This window comes from Rhinoderma darwinii (genome assembly GCF_050947455.1).
Source record: "Rhinoderma darwinii isolate aRhiDar2 chromosome 1 unlocalized genomic scaffold, aRhiDar2.hap1 SUPER_1_unloc_24, whole genome shotgun sequence".
NCBI lineage: Eukaryota > Metazoa > Chordata > Amphibia > Anura > Rhinodermatidae > Rhinoderma > Rhinoderma darwinii.
In genome coordinates this window covers 385,852-409,488 of record NW_027461661.1, presented here as the reverse complement: position 1 = coordinate 409,488, position 23,637 = coordinate 385,852, and the positions used below count along the sequence as shown (strand labels likewise).

General features: G+C 47.7%; 1 protein-coding gene across 1 annotated transcript; it reads left to right on the top strand.

The window, feature by feature from the left end:
- Positions 1-286: 286 nt before the first annotated feature.
- On the top strand, positions 287-21,112 carry LOC142671121 (putative carboxypeptidase X1). The gene is made up of 9 exons (XM_075847141.1): positions 287-481; positions 1,143-1,231; positions 1,570-1,693; positions 13,062-13,258; positions 13,360-13,539; positions 14,645-14,942; positions 15,024-15,163; positions 17,973-18,075; positions 19,731-21,112. Exons 1-9 carry the CDS (start codon positions 388-390, stop codon positions 19,988-19,990), a joined length of 1,485 nt encoding a protein of 494 aa, XP_075703256.1. The 5' UTR covers positions 287-387; the 3' UTR covers positions 19,991-21,112.
- Positions 21,113-23,637: the final 2,525 nt, after the last annotated feature.

Genomic DNA, 23,637 nt, shown 5'->3' with positions numbered 1-23,637 from the left:
TTGTGGGGTCCACATTATTTCATGTGGATATCAATGAGGCTTCCAGCTTGGAGCTAGTTAATGCGACCCCCCCCCCCATACAGGAACTAGACAGTCAGGTTCTTACCCCCCCCCCCCCCCCAATTCAGTTCCTTGTAGGAGAAAAATGGGACCAATTCTTCGCTCCCTTGTTTGCTATTGCTGCATTGTATGTAGAGAAGTCCCTGCAGGTTCACACCACCAATGGTGAGGAGGGATGAGTTCAACTTCAGCTGGAGTGTCTTACTGCACTGGCACCTTGGCCGCCTTAGATTTGTAATAGGACAAACAATGATATAACCATCTTTTTAGATTTTTAAAGCCAATCAAGACCCCGATACTCCAGTGCTGAACAAGCTGCCCGCTCCCATGGTTGGACGATACATCAGGATCAATCCACAGACGTGGTTCGAGAACGGCACCATCTGCTTGAGAGCAGAGATTCTGGGATGTCCTCTTCCAGGTGTGTAATCACTTCAGGTATATCCTAAAATATCTCCTCCTGACTGTGACCTTTACAAGAGCCTTCTCCATAACATCTCAGGCCAAAAACAAGACAATGTGAGCGGTGGAGAGATCTAGTGGACAGGAAATCTACTGTAATTACCTTCCCCTGGGCTCCAGTGCTCCTCTGGAGGGTCTCAGGGAGGTGACCACTATTGCAGCTCTTTAATCTATGGGTACCAGAGGTGGTCACCTCAGTAGCTCAGCAGAAAATCAAAGATGGCCGTCAGGGTATTTACGAGGCCAAGTGAAAGGAAAGGAAGGTTTATTAAAGCTCGTCAATAGATGATGCACTGGTGATGACTGGGATTGGAAGTATAACCTGGGGAATACCTCTCCTTCAATACACCCCAGGGTTTACTTTCAAGGACCCAATTACAAGGATCAACAAAATTGTTTGTCATAGATATTATTTTCTCCTAAAGTTACTGAGAAAAGAGGGACATTTCCATAAAGTGAAAAAACTTTCGAAAACTTTGCTGATCATCAAAAATACAGTAAAAGTTTCCCTAGAAAGTAGGGGCACTCAGCAACTGTGTCCTTAGTGTGCGAGCACATGAGGACGGGGTGTGGGCTTGGAGAAGACAGGGTTAATGTGAGGTTGTGGCTTTTTCACACAGATCCAAACACAGTCTTCATGTGGGAACAGGAACCACAGCCGACCGACAAGCTGGAGTTTAAACACCACAACTACAAGGAGATGCGTAAGGTGATTATCAACAAGACACAACGACTGTGGACAGTACAGATGGAAGCCGGCTGTACACATAACATGGTGGCCTGCTGGTGGATGTCCAACTGATGGACAGACAGCCATATTGTAATAACAGTCTAATATACAACCCCAGTAGGGATTCTCTATTATAATGTCTGATGGACCTTTCATACCATAAATGGAGTATCAGCCAAACAAATCCAGATTATCTGTCGAGAGTCGGTAAAGTCATCTGAGAGAGCCTGAAATGTCTATTATATGTCGAGAGTCCGGAAAGTCAGTCCGAATTGTCGATTATATAATGTCTGTTTAATGTGAAATTGTCTTTTCAGCTGATGAAGAAAGTTAATGAGGACTGCCCAAATATCACTCGTGTCTACAGCATCGGCAAGAGTTACCTTGGGCTCAAGATGTATGTGATGGAGATATCCGACAACCCAGGACAGCACGAGCTGGGTAAGAGGACTATGCACATGAGAAATCACTATTGTTAACAGATTTACCTACAGTACAGGGGTGTACGCAGAAATTTGTCGAAATGGAGAGTTCATTGACACTAACACACATGCCAGCCACAGTCATTGTGTCACGAAGGGTCTGCGGACCCACTGGGCCGTACCGCCTTGGCGGTAAGGCAGCTGGCCAACAGGGAGCAGGTGAGGGTCTATAGTTCTATAGGTACCTGTGGCAGCTCAGACAGCAGCAAGGCAGGCTCGGCTGGGACTTAGGTAGCAGGCAGATGTCAGGCGAGGTGAAGCACGTCAGACGTGGATGCAGCACGGCACGACTTTGGCACAGCTCAGGGCTAGACCAGGAAGGGATGGATTGCTAGGAACAAGAACTGGAAACAGGTATAGGTACAGGAACAGGGACTGGAACAGGAAACACACTAGGAGGTCATCACATAGATAAACTATAGGGAACACAACAACGCTCAGGTATAGAACTAGGGGGCTGGACCCCTCTTATAGTCCAGGGTACTCACGGGTCAAAGTTTGTCCATGAGGTCCGGTGCGCGCGCTGCCCCTTTAAGAGACCTATATACAACAGAAAATTGTATATAGGGGGCTCCGCATTAACATCACCCCCAATTCTTATCGTAGTGATGCAGAATTTGTTAGGGGCTGGGAGGAGATACTCACAGAGAGCTCCTTACGACTCTTACAATATATCTTGGACTTTGAAAAACGTGATCATAATAAAACTGCTCTTCAGTTGGAGAAGGAAATTGGGGATATTCAGGGATTCAATACTCTAAGTGAATTCAATAACTGCGAAACTCAATTACAAAAAAATATTGAAAAGTTACAAGCTGAGATAAAAGAGAGGAAGCATCGCAAGTACGTTAGAGATCGTAGAGATTTCGATACTTATAGAACACAGTCACATTTTGCTCCTAAACGTGTACACGTCTTCACAGATATTTCTGACTCAGAGGTATCTGGTAACGACGAATCTGTGCGTTCCCCCGGCTCTAGATTGGGCACTAAACGCGAAATAAAAAACAACAGATTTAATTCCGATAAAAGGAGTACTGTACAGACTACATCAAACACGAAATGCCAGTCAAATCCGACTCCTACCATTACTTCCAATCCCTCCTTATTATCAGCCTTTTCTGTACCAGCAGTTGCTGCTACCTCAACTATACCATCAACCCCTCGAACAACTGGCAGTACCTCCAGCCAAAACTCTACTATTACAAGATGCCCTACTGGCATTACCAACAACATTAGTGGACCCCTCAACACATTTCCTTTTTTAGGAACTGCCAACCCCAGGTGGAACCTGGGCTAATGGTACCACCATCTATTCCCACTGTTCCAACTAGAAGTGACGAAATGCAGGTGTATAACATATCCTCCGTTCACCTAAATGACTCTCAATTGACACTACTGCGTAGAGGCCTATCCGTTACCCCTACTCCTTTATTCGACGAATTTGTCTGGACTAAGGATGTGAATCTATTTGCCAGAAAAGTGGCCCTACATAAGTATTTTAAAAACAATGCATTAAGCACGGGGGATATTGATAGGGCCGAAGCTAACACACTCAGAGATCTTGAAACTCTCCTGTATGAAAATGAAGTTGGGCCCATTGCAGCTATTGGTCCCATTTCCTCGCTGCGTCCTAAGTCCAAGCTGACTCCACCATTCTCACAATATGCCCACATAGATGTTTTCGTCAAGTTGGTATGCGCAGACCTGAAAAGAATCAAATTGGATAGAACTAGAGCACTCGCTAACCTCAGCGAGCCAGAAAGGGTGGCACTAGACGAACTTTGCAACAATTACCAAATTACCATCAAACCCTCTGACAAAGGGGGGAATATTGTGGTTATGAATCTGGACGATTATGTTGCTATGGCTCACAGATTATTGGATGATATCACCACTTACATCATTCTTGAAAAAAAGCCCACTGATCTTTTTCTTAAGGATCTGCGCACGCTACTTGATGAGGCAAAGACACCGAGCATGATCACCAGCGAGGAATTTAAACGGATTTATAATCCTTGTCCTACGTTGGCGAGCTTTTACGCTCTGCCTAAAATCCATAAGGCATCCCGCCCAATTCCCGGCACGCCTATTGTGTCAGGCAATGACAGCCTTACTCAGGGTATCAGCATGTATCTTGACGAGATCCTTTCCCCTTTCGTCACTTCTCTGCCATCATTCCTGAAAGATACTAAGGACACCATCAACAGGATCCAGGAGATTCACGTAACTCCCTCCACACTTATTGCTAGTATTGATGTGGAATCTCTTTACACCAACATTGAACATAAATTTGGCCTCACTGCTGTTGCACATTTTTTGAGCACAAAGGGCACTCAATTTCATGCACACAATACATTTTTACTGTCTCTACTTAAATTTCTTTTGACACACAATTATTTTCTATTTGACCAAAAATGTTATCAACAGATAAAAGGAACGGTCATGGGCAACGTCTGTGCACCAACATATGCAAATGTATTTTTGGGATGGTGGGAAGACACCATAGTTTTTTCTGATAAGTTAGCTTCTTACACCTGTCATATTCTTTTCTGGGGGAGATATATCGACGATATTTTCCTCCTATGGGACGGCGATTTAATTTTATTTCACGATTTCATGCCACGCTTAATGACAATCAGGTGGGCATGAAATTCACTCACGTTATACATGAAGAAGAAATTACTTTCTTGGACCTTAAAATCTCCCTGGACCCTGCTGGTGGTGTCCACACTGATATCTCACAGAAACCAACATCAACTAATAGTCTATTACATTGGGAAAGTTTCCATCCTCCCGCTCTAAAGAAGGGTATCCCTATAGGGCAATACCTCTGGGCCAAAAGGAACTGCTCCGATGAGCGGTCCTTTCAATTGGAGTGTGATGGACTTTTCTCCAAATTCTTGGCACGTGGTTACCCTAGAAAGTGGCTACATAGAGCATATGCCAGGGCAAGGGCCACAGATAGATAGGAATTGTTGTGTGAACGAAAACCCCAGGATGCTCAACAATCTTCGACCACCATCAAGTCTATGGGATCGACCAACATCCGATGTATTGGTACTTTCGACACTGGTTCTCAACAAGTTCGTGAGATCCTGTGTCGACACTGGCCAGTTCTCTTGGCCGTCCCTGACCTTCAGGATGTGGTCCCTCCTACCCCCAGCATTACTTACCGCAGAGGTAGGAACCTGCGTGACTATTTGGTGCATAGCCATCACGCTAGATCTACTGTTGCACCAAAATTTTGGCTGAAATCATCGGCTATTGGTTCCTATCCATGTGGTCGATGCTCTTTTTGTTACCTTATGCCTACTGTCAAGCAATTTACTAACCCACTTGATGGTAGGTCCTACCAAGTTAGACAATTCATCAACTGCCAGAGCAAAGGCGTAATCTATGTAGCAAAGTGCCCGTGCCCTAAGCTTTATGTGGGTAAAACTATACAGGTGTTAAGGAGGAGAATTTCGAAACATCTGAGTACCATTAATCATAATGATGATACACCACTGTCCAGACACATTCGTTTTATACATGGCGGGGATATTCGCTCATTACAATTCTGGGGTATTGCTCAGATTAAGCTTGACCCTAGAGCGGGCAATTTGGATCGTAGATTGCTTCAGGAGGAGGCACGCTGGATCCATCGTTTGGGATCACTTAGTCCGGGTGGCCTCAATGAGGGGTTCACTTTTGCAGCGTTTCTTTGACCTTTTGGACATCTTCTTTATCGAAATAATTAAAACTGCGTATATATATTTTCCCAGCATCTCTGCTTAGACTCACTTGACCTCCATCTGGCTGGTCAGCTTGTATTTATGTGCTCTTCACCTCTGAGCACACTATTCTATAAGATGCTTTTGGTATTTAAATAAGCCATGTGTATAACCTATCCACCCTGCCATTCTTTATTATTTTATAGCTCAATATCCTATTTATTATTTTCTTTACCCAGACTATATTTCTTGACGGCTGCTGCTGCGGTTTCTCTTTATGAAGATTACAACCGCAGCCTCAGGGGTGTAACTAGGAAAGACTGGGCCCCACAGCAAACTTTTGACTGGGGCCCCCCTCCCCTGGGTGTCACAGAACCCCCCCTGTAGATAGTGCCTTTTTTACAGCCCCCCCCTGTAGATAACGCCATTCAGCCCCCCTGTAGAGAACGCCATACAGCCCCCCCTGTAGAGAACGCCATACAGCCCCCCCCTCTGTAGGGAACGCCATACAGCCCCCCCTGTAGGGAACGCCATACAGCCCCCCCCCTGTAGGGAACACCATACAGCCCCCCCCTGTAGGGAACGCCATACAGCCCCCCCCCTTGTAGGGAACGCCATACAGCCCCCCCTGTAGGGAACACCATACAGCCCCCCCTGTAGGGAACGCCATACAGCCCCCCCTGTAGGGAACGCCATACTGCCCCCTCCTTGTAGGGAACGCCATACAGCCCCCCTCCCTGTAGGGAACGCCATACAGCCCCCCTGTAGGGAACGCCCTACAGCCCCCCCCTGTAGGGAACGCCATACAGCCCCCCCCTGTAGGGAACGCCCTACAGCCCCCCTGTAGGGAACGCCATACAGCCCCCCCCTGTAGGGAACGCCAAACAGCGTCCGCCCTCCCCAAAAAATGCGACCTACAGCGTGTCCTACAAAAGACATGTATCCCCTCCTGTGGATAGGGGATACATGTGTGATCGCTGGCAGCGATAGGGAGAACGGGGGACTGAAGGTCCCCTGAAGTTCTCCATGACTAATCTCTGACTTCCGGCGTCTGCGCAGCTCAATAAAAATGAAAGGAGCGCTGGTCACGCATGCGCACAAGCGCGACCGGCGCTCCATTCATTTCTACGGAGCTGCCGACACAGACCCCAGAAGTCCGAGGTTTGTGATGGAGAACTTCAGTGGACCTTCAGTCCCCCATTCTCCCTATCGCTGCCAGCGATCACACATGTATCCCTTCTCCTGTGGAGAGGGGATACATGTCTTTTGTTTAATGGCAGAGCGGGTAGATACCTCCCTGCTCTGCCGTAGTCGTGTTCAGTGGCGTCGCGCTGTAGCAGCCATAACGGCTGCTAGCGGAGCCTCCGGCCATGGTGGGGGCCCGTGCCGGCGGGAGACATGGGCCCCCTCATGCCCCGGGCCCCGTAGCAGGCGCTACGGCGGTAGTTACGCCACTGCGCAGCCTGATTGCTGTGGTTGCTTCTATTCTTGCCCCTAGTGGTGACGTTGAGTAAAATTGTGGAGCGAGGCAGCCGCCCACTCCCTTTACCAAGTTGACACATTGACATTATCTGCTTCTTTACAAATACTAAGTTGCTACATATGTCCCCCGAGCACAAGCCTCTTATACTGCGGTTGTTGGTGAGAAGTGCATTGTTATTCAATGTAAATTACTAAATCACGTTCGGCTCCACTGAGGTTCGATGCCTGTTTGTCGCGCATGCGCCGGGGACCGCTTCTCTCTGACTGTAACATACAGTCTCTGATTTTGCCATGGCGTTCCCTGCGCATGCGTGCATATGCGACGTTTCATTGGTGGGTTTTAACTGACTTACCATTCGCAGTGCTATCTGTCCATCACTGCGGTGGAGGCTCGGTCCTCTATCTTGTTTCTTATTGGCCTGTGCCATAATGAAGGGACATGTGTGGCCAATTTACTGTGCATTTAACCATCCGAAATCCGCGGTGCGCCGTCATTAGCCCCGATACCCCTGAAGACGCTACATCTGTAGCGAAACATGTCGGGGGGGCTTTCTTTGAAATTTTAACCACTTGTTCCTGCTGACTTCTGACATTAATTTGTGAACTAGAGTGTAGCGTCCTGCAGCCGCTGACACTCTGTATTCCTACAACAGAGTTGCTATATAGTACACTATGCTGATCATTGTCAGCTATGGACTTGAATCTTTTAATTTCAGTGTAGTCTGTCTTTTGCTACAATAGCCTAATAAAAATTTTTATTTTATCTATTCATAGTTGTAAAACAGGGCTTTTCTTGCCGGCAGGCATTCTTTTGTATTGATCCCTTTAAGAGTGGGCACGAGCGTATGCGCACACCCTACGGGATCCGGCATAGGTGAGTGGACGCGAGCGCTGGCGTTTCCTGAGGAGAAGGCTGGGGCCAGCGCTTGCCGACTCGTGGCTCCGGCTGTCAGCGGGAGGCTGGAGCTGACAGCCCGCAGCCACGGACATTACAGTATCCCCCCTCTTACGCACCCTCTTCTTGGGACCAGAGCGAGAGAGAAACTTCTTCAGAAGAGTAGGAGCATTGAGGTTCTCCTCTGGCTCCCAGGACCTCTCTTCAGGACCAAACCCCCTCCAATCCACCAAATAAAAAGTCTTTCCTCTCACTCTCTTGGTGTCCAAGATCTCCTTGACCTCAAAGATGTCCGAGGGGCCGCTGGAGGCAACCGCAGAGCTGGGAGTCTTGGAATACTGGTTCAGGATCACTGGTTTCAGGAGAGGGACATGGAAGGAGTTGGGAATCCTGAGGGTAGGAGGCAGCTGAAGCTTGTAGGTGACAGGGTTGATCTGCTGCAGGACCTCGAATTGTCCGAGGAACCTGGGGGCAAATTTACATGACGGCACCCTCAGTCGGATATTCCTGGACGACAGCCAGACCATAGTGCAAGGAAGAAACCGAGGAGGCTCTCTTATCCTTGTGTCAGCCTTCCGTTTCATGCGGTCCACTGCCATTAGGATGGAGGATCGAGTTTGCTGCCAGATCTGCAAAAAGTCTCTAAACGTGGAATCAGCTGCAGGTACATCGGAAGGATCAGGCACCGGGAGAGGAATTCGTGGGTGCTGGCCGTAAACAATGCAGGACGGTGTATTCCTAGTAGACTCGCTGGTGTGATTATTGTAGGAGAACTCCACCCATGGGAGCAGCTGCACCCAGTCATCATGCTGCTTGGAGATGAAGTGGCGTAGGTAGTTCTCCAAAATCTGGTTGATCCTCTCGACCTGACCATTAGACTGATGATGGTAGGCAGAAGAAAAGTCTAACTTCATGCCAAGAAGTCCGCAGAGGGCTCTCCAGAACCTCGAGGTAAACAGAACCCCCCGATCAGACACAATATGCTGCGGCAAGCCGTGCAGGCGGAATATGTGTTGGATAAATAACTTGGCCAACTGAGGAGCAGAAGGAAGACCGGTCAGAGGAACGAAGTGGACCATCTTCGAAAATCGGTCCACCACCACCCAGACAGCATTGTATCCAGCAGAGAGAGGCAGGTCCGTGATAAAGTCCATAGCTATATGCTGCCAGGGAGCATTGGGCACAGGAAATGGCTGGAGCAAACCAGCAGGTCTGGAATGGGTGGCCTTGTTGGCTGCACATACAGCACAGGAAAAAACGAAGTCCACAATATCCTTGGGCAGAGTGGGCCACCAGAAATGACGAGCAATCAAATCCCGAGTCTTACGTAACCCCGCCTGACTTGCCAGTCTAGAGGAGTGTCCCCAGCGGAGGATTCTTCCATGATTAGTGAGGAGCACAAAAGTCCTCCCTGGAGGAATGTCCCCAATTTTCAGGGGATTGACCGAGACAATGCAAGATGGATCGATAATGTTCTGTGGACTCTCAATGGTGTCTTCTGTCTAAAAAGACCTGGACAAAGCATCAGTCCCCACATTCTTGTCGGCCGGGCGATAATGAAGCTCAAATTGAAACCTTGCAAAGAACAGTGACCTCCTGGCCTGATGAGGGTTCAGCCGTTGGGCCGTCTGGAGGTAGGTCAGATTCTTGTGGTCCGTAAAAATCAAGATCGGATGATCTGCACCCTCTAGTAGATGTCTCCACTCTTCCTGAGCCAATTTGATGGCCAGTAACTACCGATCCCCAATCGAGTAGTTGCGTTCTGCGGAAGAGAAGAGCTTGGAAAAGTATCCACATACCCTTGACTTGCCCTTGGGACCTCTCTGGAACAGGAGTGCACCAGCACCGACAGAAGATGCGTCCACCTCCAACGAGAACTGCAGAGAGACATCCCAATGATGGAGGATAGAGGCTGACGTGAAGGCACTCTTCAGGCTATTGAATTCGGACTCTGCCTCGGGAGTCCACACCTTGGCGTTCATACCCTTCTTAGTAAGGTTAGAGATGGGAGAAGTCAGGGAGGAGAAGTTCGGAATAAACTGCCTGTAAAAATTAGCAAATCCCAAAAAGCGCTGTATGGCCCTCAAGCCTTGAGGGCGTGGCCACTCCAGGACAGACTTTACCTTTTCAGGATCCATTTCGAGACCACGATTCGAGACGATGTAGCCCAGAAAGGGTAGAGCATCCTTGTCAAATACGCACTTCTCCAACTTGGCGTACAGACGATTTTCCTTAACCATAGCAGAACCAGACGGACATGTCTCTGGTGCGTCATAGGATCTGGGGAGAAAATCAAGATGTCATCAAGGTAGACTACAACACAAGCATAGAGGAGGTCACGAAAAATGTCATTCACAAACTCCTGGAAGACCGCGGGAGCATTACACAGGCCGAAGGGCATTACTAGATACTCATAGTGTTCATCACGGGTGTTAAATGCAGTCTTCCATTCATCACCCTGACGAATCCGGACTAGGTTGTAGAAAAAACATTTTGCACCACATATACGGTCAAACAGTTTGGAGATCAGTGGCAACGGATATTTATTCTTCACCGTGATCTGGTTGAGACCTCGGTAGTTGATGCAGGGACGAAGAGAGCCATCTTTCTTTTTGACGAAGAAGAACCCGGCTCCTGCCGGGGAGGAAGACCTTCGTATGAAGCCCCTTTCTAAGTTCTCTTTCACATAGGAGGACATGGACAGAGTCTCTGGCAAGGAGAGAGGATATACCCTACCACGGGAAAGGGATGCACCAGGAATCAGTTCAATAGGGCAGTCATACGCCCGATGTGGGGGCAATGTCTCCGCCTCCCTCTTGCTGAAGATGTCCGAAAAGGCAGCATAATGACCCGGCAATCCTGCCAATGACCGAGGCAGCGAAGGCAATACCGAACGAATCCGCACAAGGCAACGACCTTGACACTCAGGGCCCCACTGGAGAACCTCCCCAGAATTCCAGCCCAGAAGTGGGGCATGCAGTCGGAGCCAAGGCACGTCCAGCAACACAGGGTTAACAGCTTTGGGCAGGACATAGAACGACAGAAGTTCGGAGTGAAGCGCTCCCACTTGGAGCCTCAGTGGCTTGGTCACAGCTATAACTGGGTCTGGCAGAGGTAGTCCATTTACTGAAGCAACTGTCAACAGCCTCTCCAGAGGGGTGGTGGGCAATTGCAGAAGGTCCACCAGATCTCTGCGGATGAAATTAGCAGCGGATCCAGAGTCCAGATATGCAGAAACCTGATGCGTTTTCTCGCCGGACACTATGGTCACAGGTATGGACAATTTAGACGGAAGTCCATCTTTACCCAAGGTCGTCACTCCAAACAACCCTAGGTTTTGCGATTTTTGGGGGCACAGGCGCACCAGATGGCCGTAGAGACCGCAATAAAGACAGAGTCCAGATGTGCGTCTGCGTTGTCTCTCTTGGGTAGATAACTTACACTGGTCCGTTATTACCGACTTCTTAGGAGGATCTACATCGGAGGACAGCATGGGTTGCTGCAAAGTAGGGACCAGACTAGGAAGGGCTCCCTCCCGTTGAACCTCTTGGAGGCGTTCACGGATCCGTATATCAATCCGGGCAGACAGAAGGATGAGGTCATCAAGGATAGGCGGCAGATCCTGGGCGGCAAGTTAGTCTTTAATTCAGGAAGCTAGTCCATGTCAGAATGCAGCCACCAGAGCCTCATTGTTCCATAAGAGCTCTCCCGCCAGGGTGCGGAAGTGGATGGCGTACTCACTCACGGAGGTGTCTCCTTGGCGCAGATGAGGCCGCTGCAGATGAGACCCGTCCAGGCTCCTCAAACACCATGCGAAAAGTCCGGAGGAAGGCAGGGAAGTCACGGGTCTCTGGTCCTTGTCTCTCCCAGATAGGGTTCGCCCATGCAAGAGCCTTTCCGGTGAAGAGAGAAATTATGAAAGCCACGATGGCACCATCAGACGAAAATGTCCTAACATACAGGCTGAAGTGGATCTGACATTGATTAAGAAAACCACGACAGGTACTAGCCTCTCCATCATAGCGGTCAGGAAGTGGCAAAGAAACACGTGGATCAACACTGCCAAGAGGTGTAGACTGAGGATCCACATTGCTAGGAGGTGTAGTAGGAGGAATGGCAGCTTGTGCCTCCTGCCGACGTGCAAGAATGTTCAACGCCTGGAGGAGTTGGTCCTGTCGAGACCGGAGGTCCAGCATATCCGCTCGCATCTCCTGTGTCGTCGTCATAGTCTTGAATCGACCAGCGGGGTCCATGGCCTGAGAGTACTGTCATGAAGGGTCTGTGGACCCACTGGGCTGTACCGCCTTGACGGTAAGGCAGCTGGCCAACAGGGAGCAGGTGAAGGTCTATAGTTCTATAGGTACCTGTGGCAGCTCAGACAGCAGCAGGGCAGGCTCGGCTGGTACTTAGGTAGCAGGCGAACGTCAGATGGGGTGAAGCAGGTCAGACGTGGATGCAGCACGGCACGACTTTGGCACAGCTCAGTGATAGACCAGGAAGGGATGGATTGCTAGGAACAGGAACTGCAAACAGGTATAGGTACAGGGACTTTAACAGGGAACACACTAGGAGGCCATCACATAGACAAACTATAGGGAACACAACAACGCTCAGACATAGAACTAGGGTGCTGGACCCCTCTTATAGTCCAGAGTACTCATGGGTCAAAGTTCGTCCATGAGGTCAGGTGCATACGCTGCCCCTTTAAGAGCGGGCACGAGCGTGCGCGCACACCCTACGGGATCCGGCAGAGGTGAGTGGACGCGAGCGCTGGCATCTCCTGAGGAGGAGGCTGGGGCCAGCACTTGCCGACTCGTGGCTGAGGCTGTCAGGGGGAGGTTGGAGCTGACAGCCCGCAGCCACGGACATTACACATTGACCCATAAAACTGCCATTCACAATGCCTACATAACAGTGACAGCCACAGTGCCCCATAATAGTTACAGCACCTCCATAGTGACAGTCAGAGAGCCCATTACAGTGACAAATACAGAACCTCATATAGTGGCAGCCATAGAGCCCCCCCACAGCGCAATTTATTCTCTACTCCAGACTCCCGCATGTCCCAACATAACAGTTAAAACCTAAATTATGGAGGGAGAGCCATGACGGTGCATTGACATAGTTCATTATGATCATTGCAGATATCCCGGTCAGGTCGGAGCACTCTGACCCATGGATAGCCGGCTTTAGTCGTAAGATATAAAGGAAAGTGACAAGTTCTTATATTACAGGAGAGCCTGAGTTTCGCTACGTGGCCGGAATGCATGGGAATGAAGTTTTGGGTCGAGAGTTGATGCTGAATCTTATGGAATATCTGTGTCAGGAGTACAAGAAGGACAACCCAAGAGTCGTGAGACTAATCACAGACACTCGTATACATCTCTTGCCCTCCATGAACCCAGATGGATATGAAATGGCCTACAAACTGGTACTGTGCCTCCTCTACTGCAACCCTACTAGACCCCTCAATACTAACTAAATGCTGTAACAATCTGCGTGGCCACTTACGGGGCTCTCTTCTTCACCTAGGGCTCCGAGCTGTCTGGCTGGGGCATTGGCCGCTGGAATTACCAAGGATTTGATCTCAACCACAACTTTGCTGACCTCAACACCCCCCTCTGGGATGCAGAAGACCATGAACAGGTTCCTGAACACTTCCCCAACCATTATATCCCAATACCTGAATACTACACCATGGAAAATGCAACGGTGAGTAAGCAGAAGTATCCTACCACATATATCTGATGAATATGCAAATCTTGAGTAGCCCCATCACTCCAGAGCTGAATTCACTATTCTACTGGTGGAATCCACTACATTACTTATTCTGCACTGATCCTGAGTAACATCTTGTATTATACTCCAGAGCTGCACTCACTATTCTGCTGATGGAGTCACTGTGTACATACATTACGTATCCTGTACTGATCCTGAGTTACATCCTTTATTATACCCCAGAGCTGCACTCACTATTCTGCTGGTGGAATCCACTACATTACTTATTCTGCACTGATCCTGAGTTACATCTTGTATTATACTCCAGAGCTACACTCAATATTCTGCTGGTGGAGTCACTGTGTACATACATTACATTACTTATCATGTACTGATCCGGAGTTACATCCTGTATTATACCCCAAAGCTGCACTCACTATTCTGCTGGTGGATTCACTGTGTACATACATTACATTACTTATCCTGTACTGATCTTGAGTTACATCCTGTATTATACTCAAAAGCTGCACTCACTATTCTGCTGGTGGAGTCACTGTGTACATACATTACATTACTAACTCCTGTACTGATCCTGAGTTACATCCTGTATTATACTCCAGAGCTGCACTCACTATTCTGCTGGTGGAGTCACTCTGCACATATATGACATTACTTATCCTGTACTGATCCTGAGTTATATCCTGTATTATTCTCCTGAGCTGCACTCACTATTCTGCTGGTGGAGTCACTGTGTACATACATTACATTACTAACTCCTGTACTGATCCTGAGTTATATCCTGTATTATACTCCAGAGCTGCACTCACTATTCTGCTGGTGGAGTCACTGTGCACATATATGACATTACTTATCCTGTACAGATCCTGAGTTACATCCTGTATTATATTCCAGAGCTGTACTCACTGTTTTGCTGATGGAGTCACTGTGTACATACATTACATTGCTGTGTACATTAGTGAGTGCAGCTCTAGAGTATTTTTACACTGACATAGCATATCTGGGGATCAGCTCCCTAACTGCAGTTACAGATTTACCGCAGTGTTCTCTGGACTTCTTACACTATCTGTTGGTGTTGCAGGTGGCTCCAGAGACCCGTGCTATCATCGACTGGATGCTGAAATTCCCATTTGTTCTTAGTGCTAACATGCACGGTGGGGAGCTTGTGGTGTCCTATCCTTTCGACATGGCTCGCTCCTACTGGATGGCCAAGGAACTGACCCCCACAGCAGATGATGCCATGTTTCGTTGGCTAGCCACAGTCTACGCCACCAGCCACCGCATTATGGCTGACGACAACCGCAGGATCTGCCACTATGATAACTTCATAAGGCTCGGAAACATCATCAATGGAGCAAATTGGCACACAGTGGCGGGCAGTGAGTGAGATGCCCCATCCCATGTAACTGCCACTAGCATCCGGCTAATTCTCCTTAATAACCGTCTTCTCCTCCGCTCAGGTATGAACGACTTCAGCTACCTCCACACCAACTGCTTTGAAGTGACGGTGGAATTGTCCTGCGATAAATTCCCGCACGAGTTGGAACTTCCGATTGAGTGGGAGAATAACAAGGAGTCTCTGCTTATCTACATAGAGCAGGTCTGTAACTACATCTGTGACATTTACAGAATACTTATCATTAGTAATGGAGGGGTTAATGGGTCCATACAACGCATTGTGAAGTGCCCTGGTTCTTCTCTCTATAAACCAGATCCTTTACAAAGACAACGTCCATAAAGATCCATAGATGGTTCATTTATTTTAAGGGGGCGCTCTCCATGAAAATGAGCGGTGGGGCTCCCCATGATTAGCTAGTCATTGGGGGACCTAGCAAAAGAAAAGGGGAACCCATGTAGGATTTAAAGGGAATGTGTGGCTAGAGAAAGATATATTTTTTTTTAGTTAATCTGCTAGAACAATGTGTAATCATTTATATACAAAAAATTTTCACAAGTCAGGAAATATTATAAATTAGATTCTAATTTATAACATTTCCATGTGCTGGCCACTAGAGGGAGCAATTCCCAAAATTGCAGCATTGGCATGTGGTAAAGCAACCTCATTGCTTTATGCTGCAAAATTGGAGAAGACACACTCGCTCTAGTGTCCTCACACAATCCCCCTCCTTTATCCTGGCTAGTGCCAGGAGAAAGGAGGGGGTTGAATGTTCAAACCTCCTACACTGTGTGCCGCCATTTTTTGAGCGAATGCACAGTGTAGGAGGATTAGATACAGTGGTAATCACACAGTATAACACGAACATACACAAACATAACTTACCTGCTCCTGCCGCCGCTCCTAGTCCTTGCTTCTGAACACATGTATGGATGCCGCGACCGGAAGTAGTCATCTTACTTTCCGGCCGCGGCTTCCGGTCCACATGAAAATGGCGCCGGATGTCGCTGTGCCGAAGACCTTCCTTTTGGACTGTGTGGGAGCGGTGCATGTGCCTTTCCCACACAGACGGCGTACAGCATAGTGAATGGAACGGCTCCCGTTCGCATTCTCTATGCGGATGTATGTGCCGTATACCATCTCTGTATGTGTGGTTAATCGACACATACAGAGATGAAAAAAAAAATGGCAGCCCTCATAGAGAAGTAAAAGAAAGAAAAAAGTACAACACAAATAAATAAAATGTATTTTAATGACATACTAAAAGCAATAACATATATAAAAAAATATTTTTTCATGACACCCTTCCTTTAAAGCTGATCAGCAATTGTTGCTATGGAACCTCATGTGGATATGTGCCTCAATCCAGTCCTGTTAACACAGCTGAGGGCTTGTTGCAATGCATTAGTGTAGACAATCCTCTGTGTGCTAAATGCAGCAGCAGCATAAATCTATCTTCTGCTAGGATGGGCTGTCAGTCTCTGGCGGTAAGGAAAAATGTGTCAATTCACTGAGAGCAAACAGAGATCTTGAAATGGTGAGGGATTGGAACACAAGACATTTTATTATACAATGATTAAGTTCTAATAACCAGAGACGGGACGAGCCCCTTAACCCCTTCCTGATATTTGACGTACAGTAACGTCCTAGCCAGGAAAGGGAAGTATGGGGTGGGGGTTCATGGGCTGAGCCGGTGCCATACAGAGCGGGTGCTGTCTTTATGTTACAGCCAATACCTCACTGCAGCGGTCGGGATATAAGATAACTTCGATACCGGCCATTTAACAACTTCCATGCTGCGGTCAACAACTACAGCTGTATCTAAATCTTTAGAAAGAGTGGTGCGGCCCTCTCCGACAGCCCTTCACCCCCCCCCCCCTTTCCTCGCAACATATCACAGGGTATCGATGGTAGTAATGGCAGTCTGGGGGCCTTATAATGGTAGGTAGTGCAGTATATTGTGCAAGCAATCGAGCAATTGCTTGTTCAAGTCCCTAGGGGACTAATAAAAAAGAAATTAAAAGACAGTTAAATAAAAAAATGTATATGCAGCAAAATTACAAGTTCAAAAAATCCTTTTCCCATTTTTCCCTAAAGTAATGTGAAAAAATGTAAATAAATAAGCATAACTGGTATCTTCGCGTCCGTAAAAGTCCGAACTATGAATTACAATATTACATTACTTCTGAACGCTGTAAAAAAAAAATAAACATACATCACCTTGCCTCCCACAAAAAACGGAATTAAAAGTGATCAAAAAGTCTCATGTACCCCAAAATGGTACCAATAAAAACTACAGCTCACCCCGCAAAAAAAAAGCCCTCAGACCGCTCAATCAACGTAATAGTAAAAAAAGTTCTGCCTCTCAGAATAGGACGACACAAAACTATTTTATTTTTATTAACAATTAGCTTTTCCCTTGTAAAAGTAGTAAAAAAAAAACAAAAACAACTATATCAATTTGGTGTCATCGTGATCATATTTACCCCTTGTAGTTTTTTCCGACACCGTGCACACAGTAAAAGTGAAGCCATGGAGGAGTCGCTGGTTTTTTTCGCATTCCACCCACAGAGAATTTCCCAGTACATTAAATGGAGCCGTAAAAAAGATACAAAGCGTCAAATAAAAAAAAAATACCCCATACGGCTTTATCAATGAAAAAAAAAAAAGTTATGGGTTTTAAATGTGGGGAGGAAAAAACAAAAATAAATAATAGCTGAAATCTCCCAGCATTCCCTGCTAGGGAAATAAAGTCTTCTGTAAATTCATCTGATGTAGAGAAACTTACTGCCCCCTGCGTTATCAGAGGGGGTGTCTGTCTACAAGTTTGATGAGTGTTTCCAATAGCAACCAGCAGAATAGTGAGTGCAGCTCTGAAGGATAACACAAAGGTGGACATACCCTTTTTAATAGACACGCCATGAAAAAGACAATTTTAGGTAGATCTTCATTGATGTTATACTGGATTGGACTGCCGTCGTACCGTTGGATCACTCTGATATTCTCATTTCAGGTGCATCGTGGGATTAAAGGTGTTGTGCGTGATAAAGATACAAACCAAGGAGTCCCCGAGGCGGTGATAGTGGTGGATGGTATCAACCATGATATCCGCGCAGGTACATGTCTATATACTGTATATATCACACCAGTGTAGAGTCACTGCAATGGCTGATAACATGGAGCAAAAGATTTACTTCACCGGGTCTACAGTCACCCTCTCCGCAGACAGAGATGGCTGATAAAAGGGAACAATAGATTATAATCACCTGTCCTACAGTCAGCCTCTTCCTGGGCTGAATGGCTGATAACAGAGAACAATGGATTGTATTTATCAGCACATAAGTTTACCACATCCCATATACATTGCAGCCTGATGTATGAATCCTCCTAGAACTTCCTCTCTGGCTGGGCTACGTCTTCTGGGGTATTCCCTAGTATTGTGCTATCCGCTCCCGTTTTCCAACAATGTCTGGTGTTTTCTGAGGCTTCGCTCCTGTGTCTTCATATCTTCTAATATTATTAGCCAGATCCTAACACGACACGCAGCATCAGCCATAGAATATACGTAAAAGAAGAGATTTCTGGAAATTCCCCGTACGCTTTATTGCCTGTCCAAACACTGGAAGGGTCCGTCCACCTTACAGACCACCCGGTGTAATCTGATCCTACAGTCCGGTGTCCTGCCCTATGTCTCCTCTTCTTATGTCTGTAGATTATAAAGAAGGAGGAGGGGGGGGCAGACATGGAAAGTTCCCGTGCTTCAGATTCTGAATGAAGCGGTGCATGAAGCGGTGCGCGGTATTTTTCCACTATGTGCCGCCCATTTATACCTACAGCCTTTGAATCACAAATAGTGCATAACCCCCTTTAATCACATCCCAAAAATAGATACAGATCCCAGACACCTAAAAAATAGACCCCAGACCCTCTTAACAAAAATACAGACCTCCAAATATATAGCCTAGATAAGACCTCCTAAAGTAATACAAATCCCAAACCTCCTGAATAAATACAGCCCGTAGACTGCCTAAATACAGACCCAGGACCAGACCCCAAAATAAATACAGACCCCCTAAAGTAATACAGACCCAGACCCGACCCTCTTAACAAAAATGCATACCCCAGATGAGACCTCCTAAAGTGATACAGATTCCAGACCGCCAAAATAAATTCAGACCTCAGACCAAACCCTAAAAATAAAAAAAATACAGACCCCAGACCAGAACTTCTTAACAAAAATACAGATCCCAGACACCATATACATACCCTATATAAGACTTCCTAAAGTAATAAAAATCCCAAACATCCTAAATAAATACACCCCAGACCGCCTAAATACAGAGCCAAGACCGGACCCCAAACAAGAATATAGACCACAAACCAGATCCCCTCAAGTAATACATACCCCAGATGAGACCTCCTAAAGTAATATAAATCCCAGACCACCTTAACAAAAATACATACCCCAGACCCCCAAATACATACCCTAGATAAGACCTCCTAAAGTAATACAAATCCCAAACATCCTAAATAAATAGACCCCAGACCACCTAAATACAGAGCCAAGACTGGACCCCAAAATACAGACCTCTAACAAGAATACAGACCACACACAGATCCCCTCACGTAATACATACCCCAGATGAGACCTCCTAAAGTAATACAGATCCCAAACCTCTTAAATAAATTCAGATCAGACTGCCTAAATAAATACAGACCCCCAAAAAATAATAATACAGACCCCTTAATATGCTTGTGTTTTCTGTTCTAGCCGTCGATGGAGACTACTGGCGTCTACTGAACCCGGGGGAATACGAAGTCACTGCCAAAGCGGAGGGATATCACCCATCTACGAAGCCCTGTCGTGTCTCCTATGAAGACCGTCCAACCATCTGTGACTTCTACATATCCAAGACTCCAAAGCAACGTCTGAAGGAGCTGCAGGCCAATGGAAAGAAGCTGCCCAAAGAGCTCCTGTTACGTCTCCGTCAGCTGAGGAACCGCAAGCTGAAGTCCAAGAGCTCCAAGTGAAAGGCCAGAAAACACAATGACAAAAAGCAAGAGGAGACTCTGACCACCCAACAAGTCCCTCAGACTTCTATAATCTTGATGTCTTCTGTTTCCCACTGTAGAACTGGGAAAATCTGGGAGAAAAAACTGCAGACATTTATTGTCAAGTAGAGAAGCTGCTGTATGCTCGAGTCTTGGGGGGCAGCCACTTTTACAATATGAAGCTGAAGTCGCAGCGTTAGGTTGTCCTCTCTTAGCGACAATTTTCCAACAATGTGGAAGATCTTCTTTGTAGATGTCTCGGTAGATGAGACACTTGGGTTCCTGAGAGTCCTCTCTATTTCCATAGAAGCCACCACCAGTGGACCTTGACAACTGTGAACTGATCATTAGAGGGCATTTTGTCAGGATCATGTCTCCTTGATGTTGATCATCTGATCACCAAACATCTTCTCATATCAACTACTACATCTATGGAGATACTACGAGGGGATGTCCATTTCCTTTGTTACCCCAAGCTAGTCCTGGTGATGATGTTCGCCAGTGCTTGCGTGAAGACACTTACAGGCCTGGACATTCCCATTGACCCAGTCATTTCTGAGATGTCTTGAAGGCAGATATATTACTTAAAGTCTATCTCCGATGTTTACCCCAACCTCATGATCGGTACACAGGTACCATATGCCTTACACTCCCCTCTTGTCTTGCTGTTTTATACTGACACGGTACAATTTCTTGTACAATCTTCTCCTGCTTTATTGGTAGAAAGAACCTAAACAAGTCTGTGCAGCCTAAAGAGGCAGTCTCTTGTACAGCAAATAGAGCTTTCCATAACCATTTCTGTACCTATAGCTACGGGTACTGAAACGGTGGTCACCCGCACAACAAGTCAAGTGGTTGATAGGCAACTAGAACTAAAATGTCCTACAGAAATAAACCAGTAGTGGAGTTAGGCTTTAAGATATAGTGTGTGGCATCAAGCTCGATCTAGAAGACGTGTGAATGTTCTGTGAGGTTCCGACAGGCCGGCACTGCCTAGAACCAGTCATGTACAGGAATAACGTTGAGTACTTTATAGTTAAGGAGATGCTGGCATTGATATATGTATACTTGCTAGTCAAGTGATATCAGTATGAGCCAATAATAAACATTACTGCTTCAATCCATGACTAGATACAATTTGTAAAGTGCCCTATGGGGACTAATGGCCGACCACAGGAAAACCATTACCAATGGTATCACAGCACCAACGTGCACTACGTAATCGATTTCCACTGAATCTTGGGCCCACTTCCCACTGCAAACTGTAGACTTTGGGGGAGGATGAATTGTGTACTGTAGTGTCCATGGCCGCGGGCCGTCGGGTTTACTCACCTCCCGACGCCCGCAGCCATGGATCTGTGAGCGCTGGTCCCCGTCTCCCTCCTAGGAGATGCCAGCGCTCACTTCCGCTCTGTTCGGCTGTGTCCCGTAGGGTGAGCGAACGCTCGCGCCCGGCCTTAAAGGGCCAGCACGCGCAATTAGGAAATCGTCATCATCATCAACTGCCACGATTTCCTGGTCTATAAGAAGGCCCCTGGCCTTCTAATCCTTGCCTGAGCGTTGTTAGTTTTCCCAGTCTGTCTTGCAAATGGTCCCTTAGTGTTTCCCGTTCCTGTTGTTACCCGTACCTTGTTCCCCGTTCCTGTTTCCCGTGCTTTGCCTTAGTATGTAGTCGTGCCACGTCCTGTGTCATCTGCCACGTCCAGAGGAATCTGCCACAGACTGTGTCATCTGCCACGTCCAGAGGAATCTGCCACGTCTGGAGGAATCCGCCATGTCCTGTGTCATCTGCCACGTCTGGAGGAATCCGCCACGTCCTGTGTCATCTGCCACGTCCGGAGGAATCCAACACGTCCTGTGTTATCTGCCACGTCCGGAGGAATCCGCCCCGTCTGGCGCAACTTGCGGCTCCTGTGTCATCCGCCACGTTTGGCGCCATCTGCTGCACCCATCTCATCTGTGCCAGAGCTGCGGCCACCATCTGGACTATTCAGGTACCCTTGTGCGGGACATTGTATTTCTGGGGTGTCCTGTTGTTTTGCCAGCTGCCTCCTCGCTGATGCGGTACGGCCTAGTGGGTCCACTAACCCGCTCCGTGACAGTACGCTCAGGCCATGGACCCCGCTGGTCAACCTGAGACGTTGACTACACAAGCCATGCTGAGATGGAGGATCTCCAGTCATGACAAGACCAGCTCCTCCTGTCGGTGAACGCCATAGCCCATCGGCTGCTTGCTCCAACCACAGTCATCACCGCACCCGTTCCTGCGGTTCCGCCTGCTACACTTCCTGTCTGTACCGGTACCAACCCCGTGTTTCTTGCCGCTACCTCCACGCTATGACGGAGATCCGAGGTCCTGCAGGGGATTTTTGAATCAGTGCCTGATCCATTTCAGACTACATGCCAGGTCCTTCTGTTCGGATGACGTCAGGATTGCCTTCATCATCTCTCTCCTTACCGGCAAAGCCCTGGCATGGGCCAATCCTCTGTGGGAACATCAGGGACCAGAGACCCGGGACTTGCAGTGATTCTTACAGACCTTCCGCTCGATCTTTGAGGAATCTGGGAGAGTTTCTTCGGCTGCTGCATCCTTGCTGACCCTACACCAGGGAGACCTCTCCGTGAGCGAGTATGCCATTCAGTTCCGTATCCTGGCTGCTGAATTGACCTGGAACAACGAGGCTTTGGTGGCTACATTCTGGCAGGGACTGTCTTCAGGGATCAAGGACGAGCTGGCTGCTCGCGATCTGCCATCTACCCTGGACGATCTTATTCTACTCGCCTCCCGTGTCGACATGAAGATCCGGGAACGTTCCCAAGAGGTTCTCCGGGGGAGAGAACTTCCCAGGCTGTATTCTGCTGTCCCGCAATCCTCCAAAGTCGTCCCACCAGAGGACCCGATGCAGAGTAATTATGTTAAATTGTCTACCCAGGAGAAACAACGCAGACGCACTTCTAGACTTTGTTTGTATTGCGGCCATGGAGGCCATATTGTGCGTCTGTGCCCCCAGAGGCCGGAGAGACCCCATTGCCTAGGATTGGTTGGAGAGACAACCCTAGGTGGAATGGAATCTAACAGAGGATTCGCTTCCAAATTGACTATTCCTGTGACCCTGGTATCCGGCGACAGGACGCATCAAGTCTCTGTCTATCTTGACTCTGGCTCTGCTGCAAATTTCATCCAGAAAGAGCTGGTGGATCATCTTCAGTTGCCCACAGTTCCCCTGGAGACATCTTTGGCTGTTGCCTCAGTTAATGGACTGCCTCTGCCTGATCCCATCATCTCTAAAACCAAGCCGTTGAAGCTCCAGGTTGGAGTACTTCATTCTAAATTTATTTATTTCCTTGTTTTGCCCAAGGCCATCAATCCTGTTCTGCTGGGCCTGCCTTGGCTTCGACTACATGCCCCAATCCTGGACTGGAATTCTGGAGAGGTTCTCCAATGGGGCTCCAAGTGCCATGGTCGTTGTCTGTTGCAGATCCATCCTGTCAAGCCTTCTCTGCCTCAGTCGCTGTCGGGACTGCTTCCCCATTTTGCTCAGTATGCAGATGTTTTCAGCAAAAAGGAGGCTGAGACGCTGCCTCCACATCGCACCTATGACTGCCCCATTGAACTGGTTCCTAAT